Here is a 19570-nt window from a genome sequence, read left to right as displayed (position 1 = left end):
CTTATAAACAAAAGTTCCTTAGTTGAGGGCAGGAAGCCAGACTGAACTTCTCCAGCAGGTGAAATGGATAGGGTGATATTGAAGTCATATGTCTCATAAGGGCAAGGATAAATGGTTAGAGAAGCCCTTGTCCTCCTCCAGCACCTTGGAAACCTAAATGAAAATAAACATGTTATGACAAGTACAGGGCTTCTGCATTTTTCTATTTAAAAGTTTGAAATTCCTGGGTATGGTGGTATACACCTGTAATCCTCGTAACTTGGGAGGCTGAGAGAGGAGAATTGCAGGTTCAAGGTCAACCTTGGCAACTTAGTATCCTAATTCAAAATAAGAAAAGTAGAATGTAGCTGGGTGTATAGTTTAGAGGTAGGACCTCCCTTTCTCCAAGGATTCAATTCCCAGTGCTAAGAAAAAAAGTTTGGAATTACTTGATAATCACCAGCTGCCTATAATGATTCAATTCTCACTGTTTGGCTGCAGGATGTGATGGGCAAGAATTCTTAATGGCATTTTTGCAGATGGAAAAGATTGATGGGTGAGGATATAGAGAATTATTTGCCATTCTTTGGGGAACCATTGGTTCTGTGCCAGCATCAGGACTTAGTTTACCACCTTCCAGCCAGTGCCTAGTCTGTTGCCTTTCTTGTGCTAACCACACTCTTAGAGACCTAAGATCTTCCCTGTGCATTTAGACATCCCATGACTCATGCAGAGAAGCACAGCTTGATGAGTTGCATATAAATGTACCCAACACATACGGATTACATTTCCTTTAAAAACACATGGGCTTAAAAATTAGGGGGAAAGTGCTTGGCCAATGTTTTTTGGTTTTTCAGAACACAAAACATTTGTGGAATACTTTGGAGTTCCAGAGTTTGCCAAACCTCAAACCAAAACACGTTCAGGTTTGTCGATCTCAATCCATCCCAGCGTGATCTGGAGGCTCTGGAAGGGAGGCGTGTGAAAGGCTAGATGGGGAGGACCCCGCCACCCACTGCAGGCTCTTCAAATGCCGCACGGGGGTCTCCCTGGGTTGTAAGCGTCTTGCCCTCAGTGAGAGTGTGGCTCCACTGAAAGAGTTCTCGGCGGTGCAGAGAACAGTGAATGGGGAGCTGTGCCCCAGGAGACTAGCTGCCATTCTTCATGTCGTAATGTACAGAGAGCCCCAGGGAGAAGTACTCCTGGCTTCTAGTCCCATCCTGTCTCCCTCCCATTGTGGGAACCAGTGAGGGAACTGGGAGGGGACCCTTGGGACCTCCTGCCTGCAGAGGGCATACATCCAGCTGTCCTTGTGTTTGGTGATGAGCCCAGCGGAGGAGGCCAGCAGCTGGGTGCAGCCAGCATCTTTCAAGGGAGTGCTACCGGCTCTTCAGTGGCCATACCTGAGCGTCAGTCTCCGGACACCTTTATCAACAGTAAAATTGGTCTTTTTGTCTCCATGGTGCTAGGGTCCTATAACTTTTTCAGAAAAGTAATGTTTACTAGACTGTCTAGAGCCTGGCTAGAGCTCCACAGGACACACACTGAGAGCCCATTGGTGCCACCATTGTCAGGGCCTATTATCCTTCTCCCTGACTCTCCAGGAAGCATCAGGCACAGGCTTCAGCGTGCCCAAAGCAAAAAACATTGGCCAAGCACTTCATCCTGAAGCCTATACTTACGGAGCTCCTGCTTTCCATACCCACAGGATTATCCCCCCTGCAGGCCCATAAACCCAGTACTTGGGAGACTGTGGCAGGAAAATTGCAGGTTCGAGACCAGCCTTAGCAACTTTGAAAGACCTTCAGCAACAACAAAAAAATAAAAAGAACTAGGGGTGTAGCTTGAAGGTAGAATGCCTCTTGGGTAAAATAAAAAAAAATTTGTGTGTAGAAGAGGGAAAAGCAGTAGATGGCTATTCCTTTTGGAGTGGAGACACTGACGTATTTTGCTTCCAGGTATTTTTTTCTATAATGGGAGAAAAATTGTGTTCATTCCTAAATTGTTCCACTTCTAGATTTCTCAAAAATAGTGTGATCCAAATCTGGTTTGGGTGGGGGTGGAGTCAGTATATATTCCCCTCTGTTCTGGCCCAGCTCCAGGACATGATATGCAGAATTGTATCTGGGAGACCAGAAGGACACACCTTATTTCTGGAGGGGAAATAATTCCCTGGGACTGAGATTTTCTTTGTCTTGTGGTCTGTGTGGCTGGGTTTTGTCCCTTGCTAGAATATAAGCTTCAAGAAGCCTGGGACTGTATCTTTTCTGGTTTCTAGTCTTAGATTTCCCCCCGTAATACCAGGCATATAGAATGAAATAATGATTGTTCATTGGTCACAAAACAGTTGATGAGTGGCGGTGAAAATTAAAAACTGGGAACTCTTGCATGAGAAAGCCTTATCCCAACTGAGGAGAAATCGAGGAGGGAAGTACCTGGGAAACAAGTGAGAAGGCAACACAGTAAATGTATTGATAGGCTTAGTTCAAAAGACCAGCAGGAATTTTGATTCAAACTTGAGATTGATCACTTCTGTATGACACACGTAGGGCTTAACCATTTCTTTGACGCACGCACCTTGGAGATCATTTGCTCTGATTCCAGGTAACGGGGTCATATCGGAGCTTCCTGGCTCCCTGGAAAAGGATACATGCCAATTTTCAGTGTCTGCCAAGTTCCAGAAAAGAAGGGGTTCTTCAAGACCGGGCTCCAAGCAGAATAAAGTTTGATTGAGAAAGGCTTCTCTGTAGTGAATTGAGTATTAAAATATTCCCTTTGGGAGGCACCCCAACGGCAAACATGTACCAAAAGAAAAGCAAGGGTCTCAAGGCTGAAAAGAAGCATCTTTGCACCGAGTCTTGCTGTGGAGAAGCAGCCTCGGCAGTCAACCACCTGCAGCCGGGAGGCCCACGTTGTGCAGGTGGCCCTGCCTGTTAAAGGCAGAACCAAAAGAGTAGAAGGAAAAAGGACTTCATGGACCTCCCAGCCATGTCGATGTAAAAGTCTTGTCCTGTTTTGGAATGTCTGCCAAGATTTTACAGAAAGCCCAGGTCAGCTTGGGAAATTTTGTATAATTCCCAGGGACTTCCTCCAAAGGAACCCCATGTATAGATAGGCGAGCATTAAAATTATGACCTCCCTGGAGAGTGAGGGGTTCTCTGAACTGCTCTTAAACATGCAATGGAGTGTAAGACTCTGCGTTCTCCTCTGTGGGTCTCTTCCTCCTATTAAGTCAAACAGGAAATAGTTACATTCATAGGACCCAGATGGAAAAATACCAGTGATTTTGTATACTTCAGTCTTGTTCATTTCTAACCATTCACTTCATAGATACACAAACAAGTTTAATAATTATTTCTTATAGTATCTGTATCTGAGTTGTCCGTTTCACCTCTATTGGTGGTATCAGTGTAGTATTGCCCACTGTACTGACGGTAAGACTGAATACAGTTAGGTTCTAGCTTTTGGAATTTGCATATCCAGCTGGCCACAGCATCCAGGGTGTGATTTCATACTTCTCTGTCAGGCACAGCTTGTGAGTCAGCAGAAACCGTGTGCCCCCTTCCACCTCTGGCTCCCTGCTGCTCATAAAGACACACTGTGAGCCAATAAGCTGCATACCTGCCCGTTTCCACCCAGCACAACATCCCAAGTGTGCCCTCATGTTCAGTTTCTCTGTTTTCATTTGTTCTCTCTAGAGCCATTGGCTATATTTTTCTAGCCAATCCCATCCTGCTCTTTCTTGGCAATCTCACTAGCCGCTGTGGATTTTGCCTACTCTTTTGTTATCCCTGGCATGGGTGGCTTCTGCCCTTGAGCAGATCTATGGAAGTAATCAGTGCTGGACCCTTCTCAGGCACTGTTGCATCCATAGTTCAACGTAGCTTGACAGCAGCATCCATCTGAACACCTCTGGTCCATCCAGACCATAGATATTTATTGTGTTCCCCAGCCTGTGGTCTTTAGCAAGTTTTTAACATTTTTTTTCTCTGCCTTATTGCTTGTTCTCCCTTCTTTGTCATGAAACTTTTCCACCACTGTCCTCTCGGCCATGTGGCTTTGTCAGGGAAAGTTGGCAATTGTTTTATTATTTATGGCTTTTGCCCAGGGATGGTGTCATTGAATAGGGTGACGTCTCTTTAATGGCTAACATATTGGAGTCTGAGGTATCTGCAAGATAATGAGGTCTACAGGGGCTCAAGAGACACACTTTTAGTTGTTTGAGAAGAGAATGAGAAATGGAATTAGGTAATATTAAGCTCCCCCCTTACATTTAATCTAGAGCTAGAGGGCTGACAGATCTTTGGATTCCCATGAAGTAAGAATACACTACATACAGGCCACAACCTGAGCAGAACAATGGAATTATTTTACTTGAGCTACACCACAGGTCCTCAGCCTTTCATTATGTTTTTTCTTCTGTTTATGTATACAGTTTGTCTTTAACTAATATTTACTAAATATCACATGGTGTTTATTAAATAACAATTGGGAGAGAGCATTATTATGATATACATTTTACAGGTAGGGAGACTTAAGCATGAGGAGCTTATATAACTCGACTAGGATTGCTCTCATACTCAATATTATTATATTTATTACATTATAGTTAATGATCATTTATTTGCACCCAGGCAGCCTAGCTCCAGAGCCCATGCAGTACTATCTGCATTTCCTGTGATCTTTAGTATTACCAGATAAGAATTAGACCATTTCCAGCTGTAGAAACTCCTCGTGGACTGCCATGACTACCTATTCACACTCCAAGGGAGGAGTGGGGGCAGAAATCTGAAACTGGGAGTGACCAGCTGATGAGCAACTTGAAGTCAGCTCCAAGCGTCTTTCCTTTGGATGAGATTCTCCTAGGCCATTGGAAGAGGCACACCAATAACAGCGACTTCATTGTGTAGATTATACTTACTGGACCACATGAAGCCAAGTTTTGAGTGATAGTTTCGTTTTCAGTCCCTATGCAGACCTCTGCTGGGAGGTCTTTTAGAATACTCCTGGACAACAAATACCTTGGAAAATCTGGATATAGGAGCTGGTTCCAGACCTAGTGAAGGAGAAGAGAGTGTAAAGAAGGCTTAACTTTATCAGTGGAGTAAGTAAGGACAGTACACAAGTGTGGAGACGTGGTAATTACATCTGAAATAATGGTATAATTGGGTTTCGAGTTTAATGCTGGAAGGGGATGGGGAATGAAAGGAGATTAGAGGCAGAGAACCTAACACGGAATAAATCTCCATGTGAGTGCCCTGAACTCCAGCCACCCTGGCCTATTTTCGGTTCTCAGAACACACTTTCCCTCCATATCACTTTTTGTTTGTTTTGTTTTTAAGCCACTAAGTCTTTGTACATACTGTTTCTTAGTAGAGAAAGTCTCTTCTGCCCTTGTCTGAGTAGAAGGCTGCTAAGTATCCTTTAACATTAGGTTAAATAATTGGCTGCCTGTGGAGACTTCCTTGATTTTCCCAGGAATACTGAGTGCCTCTTGCTTGATGTTCTGGGGCATTGTCTAGTGTACCCATGGTTTAGAACTTAGTCATTTACATGTTGTTCTCTTTTTATTGAACAGGACACTCTTAAAGGGCAAATACTGTCATTTTAGCCTTTATATCTTTCGGACTTAGCATGTACACTTCAAATTAGATGACTCCTTTATGGCTGTAAAACCCCTGGAACTCTAGATTAGCCTTTGACTATGTTGTATTGTGAAATGACCAGTGGCCACATCAACATACTGTATACATTCCCTTTGTCACCAGCAGATAGAATGGGAAAGAATCAAAACTGAGCAAGAAAATCAGAACTAAAGAGAACATAAGTAGGAAAAAGAATAAAAAGCAACTCCCTATCTGAAAAGAAGTGAAAAGTAGAAACTATGCATTGATGTACTACCTAATAGTATTGTGAATATCTTTATAATTTTTATAATTGCCAAATATTTGCTGAACTTCAAAGGGATGATTTTATCTTTTTTTAATGAGGTTATAAGGATATTTCCTTACAGTATGGTTATTTTTATTTTTTGGTACTGGGGATTGAACCCAGGGACATCCTACTTCTGAGCTATACTCCAAGCCATATTTTATTTTTTATTTTAAAACCGGGCTTTGCTGTTGCTGAGGGTCCTGCTAAGTTGCTGTGACTGATCTCTAACCTTTAATTCTCCTGTCTCAGCCTCCCAAGTACTGAGATTATAAGTGTACACCACCACACCTGGCCAGTCTGGCTATTTTTACAAATCAGTAGATCTTGAGGCATTACCAATTTGTGAGAGAGTTCCTTGGCTTGCTTTGGCCCTCCTTTTCAGCACATGATTTTGGTTGGGCCAGAGCAGACTGAAATCTAAAGAGAAGAGGCCTGCAAATCAGAGAGGAAGTTATAGCCAAAGGACTGAGCATAGAAGGTTTGGACATGGCCTCTGATGTCACTGGAGCTGACAGGGGAAAGTAAAGACACTTTCCAGTCTCACTGTGTTTGCTGGAACTCTCAGAGATGATATTGGGTCTCTGGAATGCAATAGACTCAAAAAAGTTCTCTCTGTGGAGCATGTTAACAAAACACAGTTGCCCAAGGGAGTCCTCTTTATCTGTTAGACAATGAATTCACTTTATTTATTTATTTATTTATTTATTTATTTATTTTTGCGGGTCTGGGGATGGAACCTGGGAACATTTGACCTCTGAGCTATACACCCTGCCCTAGTTTTTTTATTCTTTAATTTGAAACTAGGTCTCACTAAGTTGCGGAGGGCCTCACTAACTAGCTGAGGCTGTCAGCAAACTGCAGTCCTCCGGTCTCAGCCTCCTGCATGCTGGTATTACATGTGTGTGCCACCACGCCTGGCTCTGAATTCACTTTAAAAAACTGGAGGTAAAATTTTTTAAGATGGGGGTAAAATAATGGAGGATAAGTAAGCAATGGATAGCACAGAATAGACATTCAAGTGACTGAAGATTTTCATTAGATAGTTGGAAAGGACTCTCATAAGAGAGATGACCGGCTTCTGATAGGGGTTTCACTCTTTCAGAAGTCCCATGGTTGGAGTGGAAGAAACCAAAGGAAAATTAAAACCTCTCTGATACCTAGGTAAATAAAGGCATAATCACAATCAGTCCTGGATACAATTCTCAAATCTACATTTCTAGAGGATTCCTTCTATTTTTAGAGACTCTGTTATACTAAATTGTTTTTCTAAGCTTTGTGTTCAGAAAAAATGAATACTATTTAAAACTTGAAAATATGGCTCATTACTCAGACTTTTTTACTTATTAAATAAATGCATATCAATTAATTGAGATATTATCATGTAACAGGCACTGAGCTAGAAACTGAGACATAGAAAAACACAAGATCCAAAGCCTTGACATGCGTGCATGCTAGTGATGGAGACAGGTGAATTGTTAATCTTGCCATGACACTACATCAAATCCTTATATACAGAATTAGCCATTTCTAATATTAGAATTAGCCAGTGAAACTTAATAGAGTTTGAGGATGAATAAAAGCTATGGCACACAGGAAACAAATAATATTTTTTCTAAAAAGTTATACTCTGAATACATAGAGTAATATGAATCTGTGGAATTTATATCATTTTGCATGAGATAATATATATTATAGGACACTCTATGTTGTGTTCTATAAAGTATGAATCTATGAGAGATGGATCCATCATATATTAGTAAGGCATAGTTAGTAATGTTGTGGTCTCAGCAATTCATTTGGGGAGTCAGAACCCATATTTCCCCAATTCTACCACCAAATACACCTTGTATGACAGGGGCTCAGATGGATCATGGATATATCCGTGTAATGGTATGTTGTATATGATATTCATAAGCTAAAGAAGGTCTCCCTGGTGAGAATGTGGTAGGAAGACTCCTGGTGGGGGGGCGCCTGGCACTCCCCTCTTTTACCCATTGGTAATGGACTGGAGGGTGAAAAGTGCATCAGAGATCTCAGCCAATCACAAAGAACTTTCTGACAGATATAACAAAAACCTGAATATTCTCTAAGCCAATATACTGGTAGAGGTCGGATAACCACTAAAATGGGAGATAGGAGATAGAACAGGTGTTAACCAAGATTCTTCCCAAAATTTAAATCTATAAATCTGTACCTCTCTGTTGGATTTTAAATTTGGATTCATTGGATGTGTGGTCACTTGTATAATATGAAGTTGGCTGCTTAAATAAAATCATCCATGCCTTTTCCACGGTCTTCTGCCTATTTTAAAATGAAATTGAAGTTCATTTTCTATCTATTCAATAAATATAACATTGGCAGTTTACTAGTATATGATTGCAACTTCACAGTCTCCTAGCACTTTATTGTGAAACGGGAGGGATTGCTCTTTGTCCTTGAGCTAGTATTTTGTCCTCCTCATTGGTACATGTTTCTGAGAAGAATGGGATGGAAGGGGGACAATAAAAGGCCTGCCATTTGCTGTGAGCCTCCTGTGCCATTAAAGGGAATCCAAAGATGTCTTGGTGGGTCGCCAGCATTCCAGAACAAGTCAGTCAGATCTAAGCCTGGCCTATCTATTTCTTCTATTCACTGAGGCTCAGCAAGGCTTTATCTGCCTATCCCCTTATTATTCTGAACTCCCTAATTGCCTGGGCTCTTTCTCTCCACAAATAGTTTCATGTACTGTATTCAGCATTAATGTAGAGTGGCTATGTAGAGATGTCTTCTGTTCCTACTTCTAACAGATTAACAGCTAATAAACACCATGCGACACTCTCTCTTCTGAACCTCTTCTTAAAATACAGACTTTGGTTTGCCAGCATTGGTGTATTTAAAGCCTCCAAGATTCCAGGGGAGACTTTAGAAAGTGGTGCAAGTCAGGCCTCTAGAATTATAGAGGGAAAACTTTCCAACACAAATTACTAGCCTGTGTGTCTATAGCTCATCTGAGAAGAACCTCAGGAGATACAATTGCCATTTATAAAGAAAGAATATTTTCTTCTTACTTAGAATGAAACTTCTCACTTAATTCTTGGCATAGAAGACTGCAGGGAATACTGTAATTGTATTACCCAGGGAGAGGGACAGACGGCGTCTGCTGCATCTCAGAAGGGGAGGCCTGTTAGTTTCTGGGAGGTGGGGGGCCTTGCCACCTTCCAGTGACTTTAGAAGGACCTTTGCCATCTGCTCTTCCCCACACCCTTTCTTCTACCTTCCCCCTGGTCTCTGCTCTTTTCTCTTCCTCCACCTAAATAGAAATGAAATAGGTAGTTTTAAAGAAAAGTCAATAATCATAAACTGTGTTCAAAGCATTAAACAAAGCTCCAGGCAACACCATTTTGAAGATATAGAGTATCAGCAAGAATATGTTGGCATTAGCCTGGGTAATTATCTGAAAATGATGTCTGTCAGCCTTTCATGTGGGTGATACAGACCCAAGGAATGGGAAGGTAGAGCAGAGTAAAGAAAGGTGCATATGGTCCAGTTTACAGAATATCCAATACCAGCGAACCAGAAACCAATGTAATTGCAAAATATTGCATATTTCTTGAACTCTGACAGTTCATGGCTCTCAGAGACTAGCTTGATTATTAGGTTACAAAAAGTATTTGGAGAAATAATTATATTTTTCCTGAGGTATAGCTTTTGGGACCAAGCCCCTTCTTTGTCTTCAGGTTGCAGTAGAAACCTGAGTGCATTTGATGGCTTCCTCTCCTGTTATTTCTCTTTTCCTGCTCATCTCTTTTTATTTTTGGTGGTACTGGGGATGTAACCCAGGGGCTTAGCTGAGGCTGGCTTCACACCTGTGTGATCCTCCTGTCTCAGCCTCCCAAGTGCTGGGATTACAAGCGTGCACCACCATGCCCGGCTCACCTCTGTTTGTTAAAGAAATCTTTGAAGGCACATCATTTTGGCAGTGCCCCCTCCACATTCCCAGGCATGGTGCTCCTCTGGGCCAGGCTGTGTCAGTGGTAATGTGTTAATGACGATGGCATCATCCTGCACTAGAAAGTCCATCCATGCTACTCTCTGCTCAACTGTACTCATGATATTAGTGACCTTGACCTTCAACATTTATTATTTTTATGCCTATCAAACTTGCTTTGAAGAAAGGTCAGAGGGAAATTTTACCACGGTTATAGATTTGCTTGCAAATAATCTGAATTAGTTTAATTTCTTCTTCTTCCTACAATCTGGCATCATCTGTGCCTTGTGCTTTTTCAGAGTAATTTACCCTGATGGCGATCTCTCTCTCTCTCTCTCTGTGCCTATAATGTGCCACTGGTCAGACCAACCACCACTGGGTCTTTAAAAAGCCAATGCATTTATTGGCTTCCTTAAACTTTTTCTTCTGGATTTTATCTCTCCAGGACTGGACTTGAAGCCATCATGGAGACCTACGCGTTCTGGAGACCTCCCGTACGCACGCTCACCTTTGAGGATTTCACCACCATGCAGAAGCAGCAAGGTAAAGCCCTGGGATGCGGCTGCCACTGGTGATGGGCTGGGGAGGGAGGCGAGCTGAACCCAATATAGCAGCTCTGGCCCCAGGCCAAGACACGGGGTGTACCAATTCTTCTGGAACAGAGAGAACTCAGCAGCTCTGTAAATAACCAGAGGCTCACTGTGGGTGCAAACAAGCTGGTTCCAGAGGCAGCATTTCATCTGGCATTAAAAATGCTCTCTCCCGCCTGCCGAGGGGTTAGGCCGGTGCTGGGGCCAGCGAGGCCGGCATCGGAGCCTGCCGTGAGGCAAGGCCGGTACTGGGGCCTCCGAGGCCAGGATAAGAGCTTGCCGACGGGTTAGGCCGGTGCTGGGGCCAACGAGGCCGGCAGCGGAGCCTGCCGTGAGGCATGACCAGTGCTGGGGCCTCCGAGGCCAGGATCGGAGCATGCCGAGGGGTTAGGCCGGTGCTGGGGCCAGCGAGGCCGGCATCGGAGCCTGCCGTGAGGCAAGGCCAGTACTGGGGCCTCCGAGGCCAGGATAAGAGCCTGCCAAGGGGTTAGGCCGCTGCTGGGGCCAGCGAGGCCGGCATCGGAGCCTGCCTTGAGGCAAGGCCGGTACTGGGGCCTCTGAGGCTGGGATCGGAGCCTGCCGAGGGGTTAGGCCGCTGCTGGGGCCAGTGAGGCCGGCATCGGAGCCTGCCGTGAGGCAAGGCCGGTACTGGGGCCTCCGAGGCCAGGATAAGAGCTTGCCGAGAGGTTAGGCCGGTGCTGGGGCCAACGAGGCCGGCAGCGGAGCCTGCCGTGAGGCATGACCAGTGCTGGGGCCTCCGAGGCCGGGATCGGAGCATGCCGAGGGGTTAGGCCGGTGCTGGGGCCAGCGAGGCCGGCATCGGAGCCTGCCGTGAGGCAAGGCCGGTACTGGGGCCTCCGAGGCCAGGATAAGAGCCTGCCAAGGGGCTAGGCCGGTGCTGGGGCCAGCGAGGCCGGCATCGGAGCCTGCCTTGAGGCATGACCAGTGCTGGGGCCTCCGAGGCTGGGATCGGAGCCTGCCGAGGGGTTAGGCCGCTGCTGGGGCCAGCGAGGCCGGCATCGGAGCCTGCCGTGAGGCAAGGCCGGTACTGGGGCCTCTGAGGCCAGGATAAGAGCCTGTCAAGGGGTTAGGCCGGTGCTGGGGCCAGTGAGGCCGGCATCGGAGCCTGCCGTGAGGCATTACCAGTGTTGGGGCCTCCGAGGCCGGGATTGGAATCCTGCCAAGGGGTTAGACCTGTGCAGGGGCCAATGGCCAGCATCGGAGCCTGGCGTGAGGCAAGTTCACTCCTGCGGCCTCCAAGGTCGGGACCAAAGCCAGCTTAGGGGTTTGACCGGTTCAGGGGCCAGCGAGACCAGAACTGGGTCCTCCCATGAGGCAAGGCCGCTGCGTGAGCCAGCGAGGTCTGGATCAGTCCACTGAGTAGCCGGGCCACTACTGGGACCATCAAGAGTGGGATTGGTACTTGCAACGCAGCATGCACAGAGAAATATCGCAGAAAATATAAATCAGACGCTTCTCTTAATCAGCAATAACTAGGAGGAAAAGGGCAACAGGAAGAGGTTGAGCTATAGAAAGGGCCCTATAGTGAAGCAACTAATGTGATCAATCAGAGGGTATGTAATACTGGAGGACAGAGCCTCTTTAAAATGCAGGAGGTACATAAACAAATGTATCAAAGTAAATCACCAAAGAAGTGTGGGATGGAGGGAGGGGGAGGGAATGGGACGGGGGCTGGAGGAGGGCTAATTGGATGATGTGTGCTTGTATATCCTCTCAAGTCTTGTACTCCAATGTGATTGATATATGACTACAATGCACCAATTTAAAAAATAAATTAATTAAAAAAAAAATGCTCTCTCCCTTTCTAAAAGCACGGTTATATATTTCCGATTACAGTGGTGATGAAATTATTGTGACTATTACTCAGCATCCACACAGGCCGGGGTATGTGAAGAGATCATCATCTTAATTTTATTTACTCCTTGTGGCAGCCTCCTCAGTTTTCCTATTTCTAGTTTCGTAATGGAAAAAAATCCTTAGCTCTGGATGGTGAAAGACATCACTTCAGGTCTCACTGTGAGAAGAGGGCTGATGTCAGCCCATCTGAGTCCCGTGAAGTGCACTCTGTCCGGTTGCGTTTGTCTGGTCAGCACCCCTCTCTGCCTGGGGAGCTAAGTAGGCTTCTCGCTGCTCTATGCTCTTCATCCAGTTTCTAATCTCCGTTCCCTTCTGCTCAGGCTGGGGAACTTCAGCTATGTATGTGGAAGGTTCTAGGCTGATCTCAATTCCTGTTCTCAGTTCAGTCCTCTTCGTAGGCTCATCCACCTGACTGCTGGAATGAAGGCTTGTCAGGTGGTTTATGAGTCTTCTCCATCCTCCGCCACCCAAAGACCATCCTGATCAAAATGCGCAGACCACGTAGAAGCCTCATTTTTAAATTTGGAGTTCTTCCACTCAGGAGGCCATTGGGTCTTGCCAGTGTATTATATCACATTCCCTTCTCAGGGGAGCTTCTAGCACTTTGCCCACAGAATTAGGTTTGTAACCCGCCTTTCTGAAATCTCTTGAGTGTAGTGATAAAAGTCTGGCCTCTGGTATGAGACAGTTTAGGTTCTTATCTCTGTTTCTTCCTGGCTTTGTGATCTTGGTCAATTTCTCAACCTTTCTGATACCCAGTTTTCTCTTCTACATTATATACAAGGATATAATAGGACTTTTGTGGGGATTAAACGGTATCATGCATTTATGATCATAGTAAGCACCCAGTACTTGTCAGTCACCACTGTCCTCACCACTGCTCTGCCCTCCGCATCCTCAGCATCATCACCATCTTCATCCCTCTCGTGTCTTTGTGCACATGGATGCCTTACTGGAAAAGCTATCAAGAGATGGAGAATGCTGTCTGTCTGATTGTAGTAGGTCCCTGAAGTTAGGAGACAGAGACTGGACCTGGAAGCAGGTTCTTTATTCAGTAGTGAAAGCTCAGCAAGCAAAGCTTTGGGCCTGAGCTCTGATCACTGAACATGCAAGTTCTTTGATACATTTGGTCAGCTAATGTTGGGGAGGGGAGGGTTTCCTAGCATAACCGTGATTGACAGACTCCGAGCAAACAATTAATCATTCTATTGTTTTTTACCTTTCATCACTGCTTTGTTTATATTTGAGAAAGCCTTTTCTGGTCATACCCTGATCTTTCCAGGGTGACTGTGCCTTGTTTACGTCTGAGTGGGCCTTGCGCTTTCTTACCATTTGAACTGCCTACTTGCTTATATCTGAGGGGGGAAACTGTGAAGAAGCTTTATTTTTTTCATTTTGTTTTTAGCCAAGAATAGTTTTAAAAACAAAGCAAGAGATTCTGCCTCATGATAATTATTCAAAACATGATTAGATGGTTTTTCTTCACAAGGAGTATGGTGAGGCAAGCTATCCAGAATTTCCAGTTTTTTTTTTTTTTTTTACAGATGGGGAAGAAATGAAAGGCCTTTATATGCAGCAAATTTCTTCTCCAAAGGCTTCAATTAGAAGGAGTATCAATAATTAGCCATGCTGTTACTACTGCTTTGAGGCCCCCAGGGCCCTGAAGAGGCATAGGTTTTATGGGGTCAGGAAAACCTGGGTCCTCACCTGGTCATTAACTCTCAGTATAACTGGCAATTTTCTTCTACACTGAGTGTCAATCCTACAGCTAAAATATGGAATAATTTTTCTGTGAGGCAATTTATACAGACATACTTTATGAAAGAAACTGTGTATGCAAAGACACTTACTTGATGCTGCTCATTTCTAAGGTGGCTTCTTTGCTTATCCACTTCTGCTTTACTCATTGTCTTTCCAAGCTCCAGCTGAGCAGGTGTTTATATCATGGAGAAAGTAGAGAAGATTGGCAAAGGTATTGGCAATGATAGTGGGCATTATGATTGATGGTAATAATTGTGTTCACCACTGTGTTCCCAACATACACCGTAGGGCCTAGTACCAAGAAAGCACCTAACAAATATAAGTGCGATTGCTTGGGAGACACATGGCTCAGGTAGGCAGTTTACTGTCAACTTCCATCTTGGAGCACAGACGCCTCATATGTAAGTGGATGTGGATATGCCACTGGGGGTAGCAACCCGCATTGCAATAGCGTGTGAGGCTGTTAGGTGGAACCTGCTTGGGCTGCTTAGGTGTGCAGCGTAACCAGTGTTATGCATTTCTTAAAAGTTATCAGCTTATTTGATACTTTAAAAGCAACTGTTTTAGGAGAAACTGAACTTTCAAAGCATAATGTCCTAGCTATTTCAGTGACCCCCTTTTATTGAGGGAAATAAGCTTGAATTACTAGATACATGTCATAGCAGAATGGGGCCAAACAGAAAGATAATTTATTGAATTAGAGTTTGGATTACAGAATAACATTTATCATTAAGTAGTTTAATTGGAATATATATTTTTTGAACTACATATGGAATTTGATTCAGATTCTCATTATTAAAAACGAAGTGGCTTGGCTTCCTGACATTAACAAAGTATGAGGAAGTAACAATACCCATTCTCTTTTTCTTTTCTCTTCTTTTCTTTTCTTTTCTCTCTTTTTTTTTGTGGTACTCAGTATGGAACCCAGAGGCTTTCTACCTCTGGGCTATACTCCCAGACCAATTTTTTATATTTTATTTGGAAACAGGGTCTCACTAAGTTGCTGAGACCCTCACTAAGTAGCTGAGGCTGCCTTCAAACCGGTGCGATCCTCCTGTCTCAGCCTCCCAGGTGCGGGGATTACAAGCGTGCGCCACCACGCCTGGCTCCCTCTTTCTTTAAGAATTAAGAGTTTCAAAAACTCCAAGCAGCATTACTTAAAAATTGAATAAAAGAGACATAGCCATTTATGCTGACCTTGCTCTCTGTCACAGAAGAAATCTGCTAGTGAAATCTTCAGCTGCACACTGATTTCCAGTTACTTCCTTTCAGTGAGGAGAGAGTAGGTAGTGTTGACACCAAATCTAAGTCCAGTAATGACTTACACAAAGGTCCACATAACCTCATTGCTTCAAGCACATGAATATCTGTCCTGCCAAATAGTGGCCCTAGGGTATATTCATGCTTCTACTGTTGAAGACTGGTTCAGCCTTTTTCTGAGATGAGGCTAAAGATGCTTTCTTCTTTCTGGCGTTGATGACATTTTTATTTATCTGTCATAAAGACTCGTCTGCTGATAAAAATTCAAGGAAAATGGATGAATTAGTCATATTTGTGCAAAAACTCAAATTATTCTACTAAAATACGTAATGAACAAAATGTTCTAGATAGTTGCTTTCTCCTCTTGGAGAAGAATGCACAGAATTAATTACCTTCTGCCTTTGAGACTAAAGAAACTGAGGAACATCATTAAGTGGAGGCTGAACAGAATTGAGAGCAGTAATGCAGTGCTTCTGTTTGACAAGGCAGTTTCCTCTCCACTAGCAGTGTTATCTTTTTTGTTGTTCTTACTCACGAGAGCTTTAATTTCCATGAGAATCTTATTCTTTCTTTTATGATTTATTGTTCAATAACTTGAGCATTAAGTCATTAAATGGTTTGTATTCCATTTTTAAATGAAAAATTTGTATAGTCTTATCTTCAAAAGTTTTCATTTAGAATCAGCAAGGATACTTATAGGTTTGGAGAGTTAGGAGATAGAGATTCTCTTTCAGGAATGGCTTCTTCTTGAATAGTGCTGGTAATAGAAAGAAAGGAACTAACCAAGTATGTGATGCTTTGAGAAGGCGACTGAGGCCAATAGACACAGAGAGGAAAAAAGCTAAAAGAGTACAGGTTCATGGTAGCCAAACACAGTGTGATCCTGTTGTTCCAATGAATATCCTTGAATAAAATTTGTGTCTTGGTTTCTTCATATATACAACACAGCTATTGTATGGCTCAAACCAAGAGAACTTCTATGAGCAGTGACTCCAAGTGACTTGACTATTGTATACCAAGTGATTCTGTTGACTTGGTAGCTTGCAGTTTGTCTCCTCTGTGGATATGAAGAGACTTGCCATTTCAGATCCTTCACCTCTGCCCAGGTGCTAGTTCTAGTGGGCTGCATTGCAGATTTCAGGGCCACTGGGCCATTGGGCTATTGGGTGTTTCAGTGTCTGTCATAATTTTTTTGGGGGGGTACTGGGGATGGAACTCAGGGGCATTGTACCTCCCAGCTATGCTCCCAGTTCTAATTTTTAGTCCTTTTTCAAAATTTGAAATAGAGTCTCACTGAGTTGCAAAGGGCTTCACTAAGGTAGCTGAGGCTGTTCACGAACTGGGATCCTCCTGTCTCAGCCTCTCAAATGCTGGGATTACAAGTGTGTGCCATCACACCCGGCTTTGCCAGCAATTTTAAAGCATTAGAATTATGTAGTCTGTGTTGGTGACTGTATTTCCATTAGTTTGGTCGCTGAGCAGGATCAGAAAGTAAACAAATCATATTAGTGAAATATTAAAAAAGAACAATTAAATGGACATCAACTTTTGAACTCTGAAGCTACTTAGAAGACCCAACTACATCCAGTTTACAAGTCATATATCTCTGAGATGAGGACTAATAATGCTCATCTCTATAGCTTACAACTGAATACTCACATAGGCTTTTTTAAAAAATGCACTCCTTTTTAAATCTCTCTCTCTCTCTCTCTCTCTCTCTCTCTCTCTCTCTCTCTCTCTCTTTACAAAAATGGCTCTCAAAATTCAGCAGCCAATTTTTTGGGCAGGTAATTTTCATAATGATTTAGGATTCCTTTCTTTCTTTCTTTTTATGTAGTACTGGGGGTGGGGGGGTTGAACCCAGGAGTCATTCTACCTCCGGGCTGCACTCCCAACCTTATTTAATTTTTTTTTTTTAATTTGGAAGGAGAGTCTCAGTAAGTTACTGAGAGCTTCACTAAGTTTCTGAGGCTGGCTTCAAACCTTCAATCCTCCTGTCTCAGCCTCCCAACTCCTGGGATCACAAGCCTGCACTACCATGCCCAGCTCTTTCATACTGGTTTTAAAAGCTAATAACTTAAATGGTCACACATACACAACAAGGAGGCCACAGAGAATTCTCCATTCCTTCTGAAGGCTTTGTGATGCATTGTTGTCATGAAGGACTCTTATTAAAAAATGTAAATGGCCGACTGAGTGAGGCAGTTGTGAGATGGTTTCCCTGCCGCCCATCAGGCCTGGGGCAGCAGGTGTAGGGCTGATGTTCACTTAGCCTTCAGGACTTTCTGGGCAGATGTGGCAACCTTGCCCAGCTCCACCAGCCTTCTTGTCTACTGCTTTGATGACGTCCAGGATCACTATTGGTCTCATCTCACAAATAGAACTCAGAGGAGGATAGTGAGAGAAGTGGGCCTGCCAGGGACCATATCAGCAAAGACAGCGGTCAGTGGATTTCAAGAACTTAGCACGATCTCCCAGCTTCTTACCAGAATGTCACTTGATCTCGCCTCTCGGCTCAGCAAACTCGCAAGCACAGTGAGCTGTATGTTGATCCAGTACGAGGGCACAGCCAGCGCTGATTTGGCTGGGATGGTTCGTGAAGAACTCCTTCTCTTGACAGAGGAGGATAAGACTTCACTTTTGCACCCTGGCCTGTACTACAAGAATGAGGAGCTCCTGTTGGGTGCTGCGGTGGAAAGCATCTTAATGCAATCCACTAAGACAACGATACATGGGGCCTCCCTCACCCCATGTCCCAAACCAGAGATGCTCCAAAATTAGAAATTTTTCCAGTGCCAACCTGACCCCACAAGTGGAAAGGTCCACATTACAAAACTATTTCATGCAAGAAATATTTTTAAAATATATAAAAGTACCTTTAGACTGTATATGAAACAAAAATGAGTTTTGTGTTGAGGCATGGGCCCCATCCCCAAATATCTTATTATGGATTTGCATATATTCTAAAATTTGAAAAAAATTTCAAGACATTTCTGGTCTCATGCATTTCAGATAAGGAACACTCAACTTGTCGCTGATAGCATATTTTCCCCCGATGTTTATTTTGGTGCTTTGGATTCTATCTCCAAACCAAACCTCCGTCATAGTTTATATTTTGAAACAGGGTCTTGCTAAGTCACTGAGGCTGGCCTCCAAGCTGTGATCTTCCTGTCTCAATCTGTCAAGTACTGGGATTACAGGGCCACCATGCTTGCCCCCAGTCGCTCTTATGTTCATCTTGACTTGAAACCCAGTGTGCCATCTCCTTTAGTGACCTGGAACCTTCCAGCATCCGCTCATCCTGGATGTCTTTTCCCCATCCACACCCTCTCCATCACTTTGTTACCAAGTGCTTTACTCTGTCCACTTCTCTAACTCCCTTGTCACCTGCCCGTCCTGAGCTCTCCTTGTCTCTTACCTGGGCAACTGTGATATACTCCACAGCTTCTATTGTTTTCTCCAAGCCATTCTTCACAGAGTGTTCTGAGTCATTTTTCAATGCACACATCAAACCCCTATGCCAGTTTGCTTAAAAATCTTCACTGGCCTCAATTCCTTTCACTTGTGAAAGACTCCTTCCTGGACAGCCCACTAAACCTTGCATGGTCTGGCTTTTGTAGCTTCACCTCTAGAGATAGTGAAAATGAGAACTCGATAATTTAATGCCTTAATAAGATAATAAAGTGCTTGCAAAGGCACCTAGACATTACCAAGACATTACTAGACATTACTGCCCTGACACTTTCCTTTCTTTCCCACCACACATTGCTCCTTTTACTGGGGGATCTCTTCCCTCCCACCTGCCGCAGCCTTCACACTTCCTTCTCCTCCTCCTCTTCTTCTTCTTCCTCCTCCTCCTCCTCCTTCATTTGGTGCATTGTGATTTTACATCGTATTGGAGTACAGTATCAGAAAATTGCATGCACACATCTCTTAGTGCCCTCTGCACCGTAATCACCCTCTCCTAGCAAATCTTTAAGATTGGAATTGGCGTTTTTGAATACATTTATAGTATTATTTCTACTATTGTATTCCCTAAGACTTTGCCCCCCCCCACTCCCTTCCACCTGCCTTCTTAGTTAGTGCTAGCTATCTTTGAGATTTCAACTTAATTATCACTTCCTTGGGAGAATGTTCTCTGATATTTGTAGTTAGCCTCATCCTGTTAGAACGTGCTCTTGTTTATTCATTCCACTCTTCT

General features: G+C 43.8%; 1 protein-coding gene across 1 annotated transcript in view; it reads left to right on the top strand.

The window, feature by feature from the left end:
• Positions 1–19570, top strand: part of TBX15 (T-box transcription factor 15) — a gene marked incomplete at both ends in the record, with an annotated part of 112371 nt that overhangs the window by 84497 nt on the left and 8304 nt on the right. Inside the window, one exon of the mRNA XM_080691022.1 lies at positions 10326–10423. Coding sequence (XP_080547148.1) covers positions 10326–10423 — 98 coding nt within the window. The remainder of the gene's footprint in view (positions 1–10325; positions 10424–19570) is intronic.

This window comes from Muscardinus avellanarius, assembly GCF_963383645.1.
Source record: "Muscardinus avellanarius genome assembly, chromosome: 3".
NCBI lineage: Eukaryota > Metazoa > Chordata > Mammalia > Rodentia > Gliridae > Muscardinus > Muscardinus avellanarius.
Note: the sequence above shows the minus strand (reverse complement) of the source record. Positions and strands in the feature narration are given on the sequence as shown.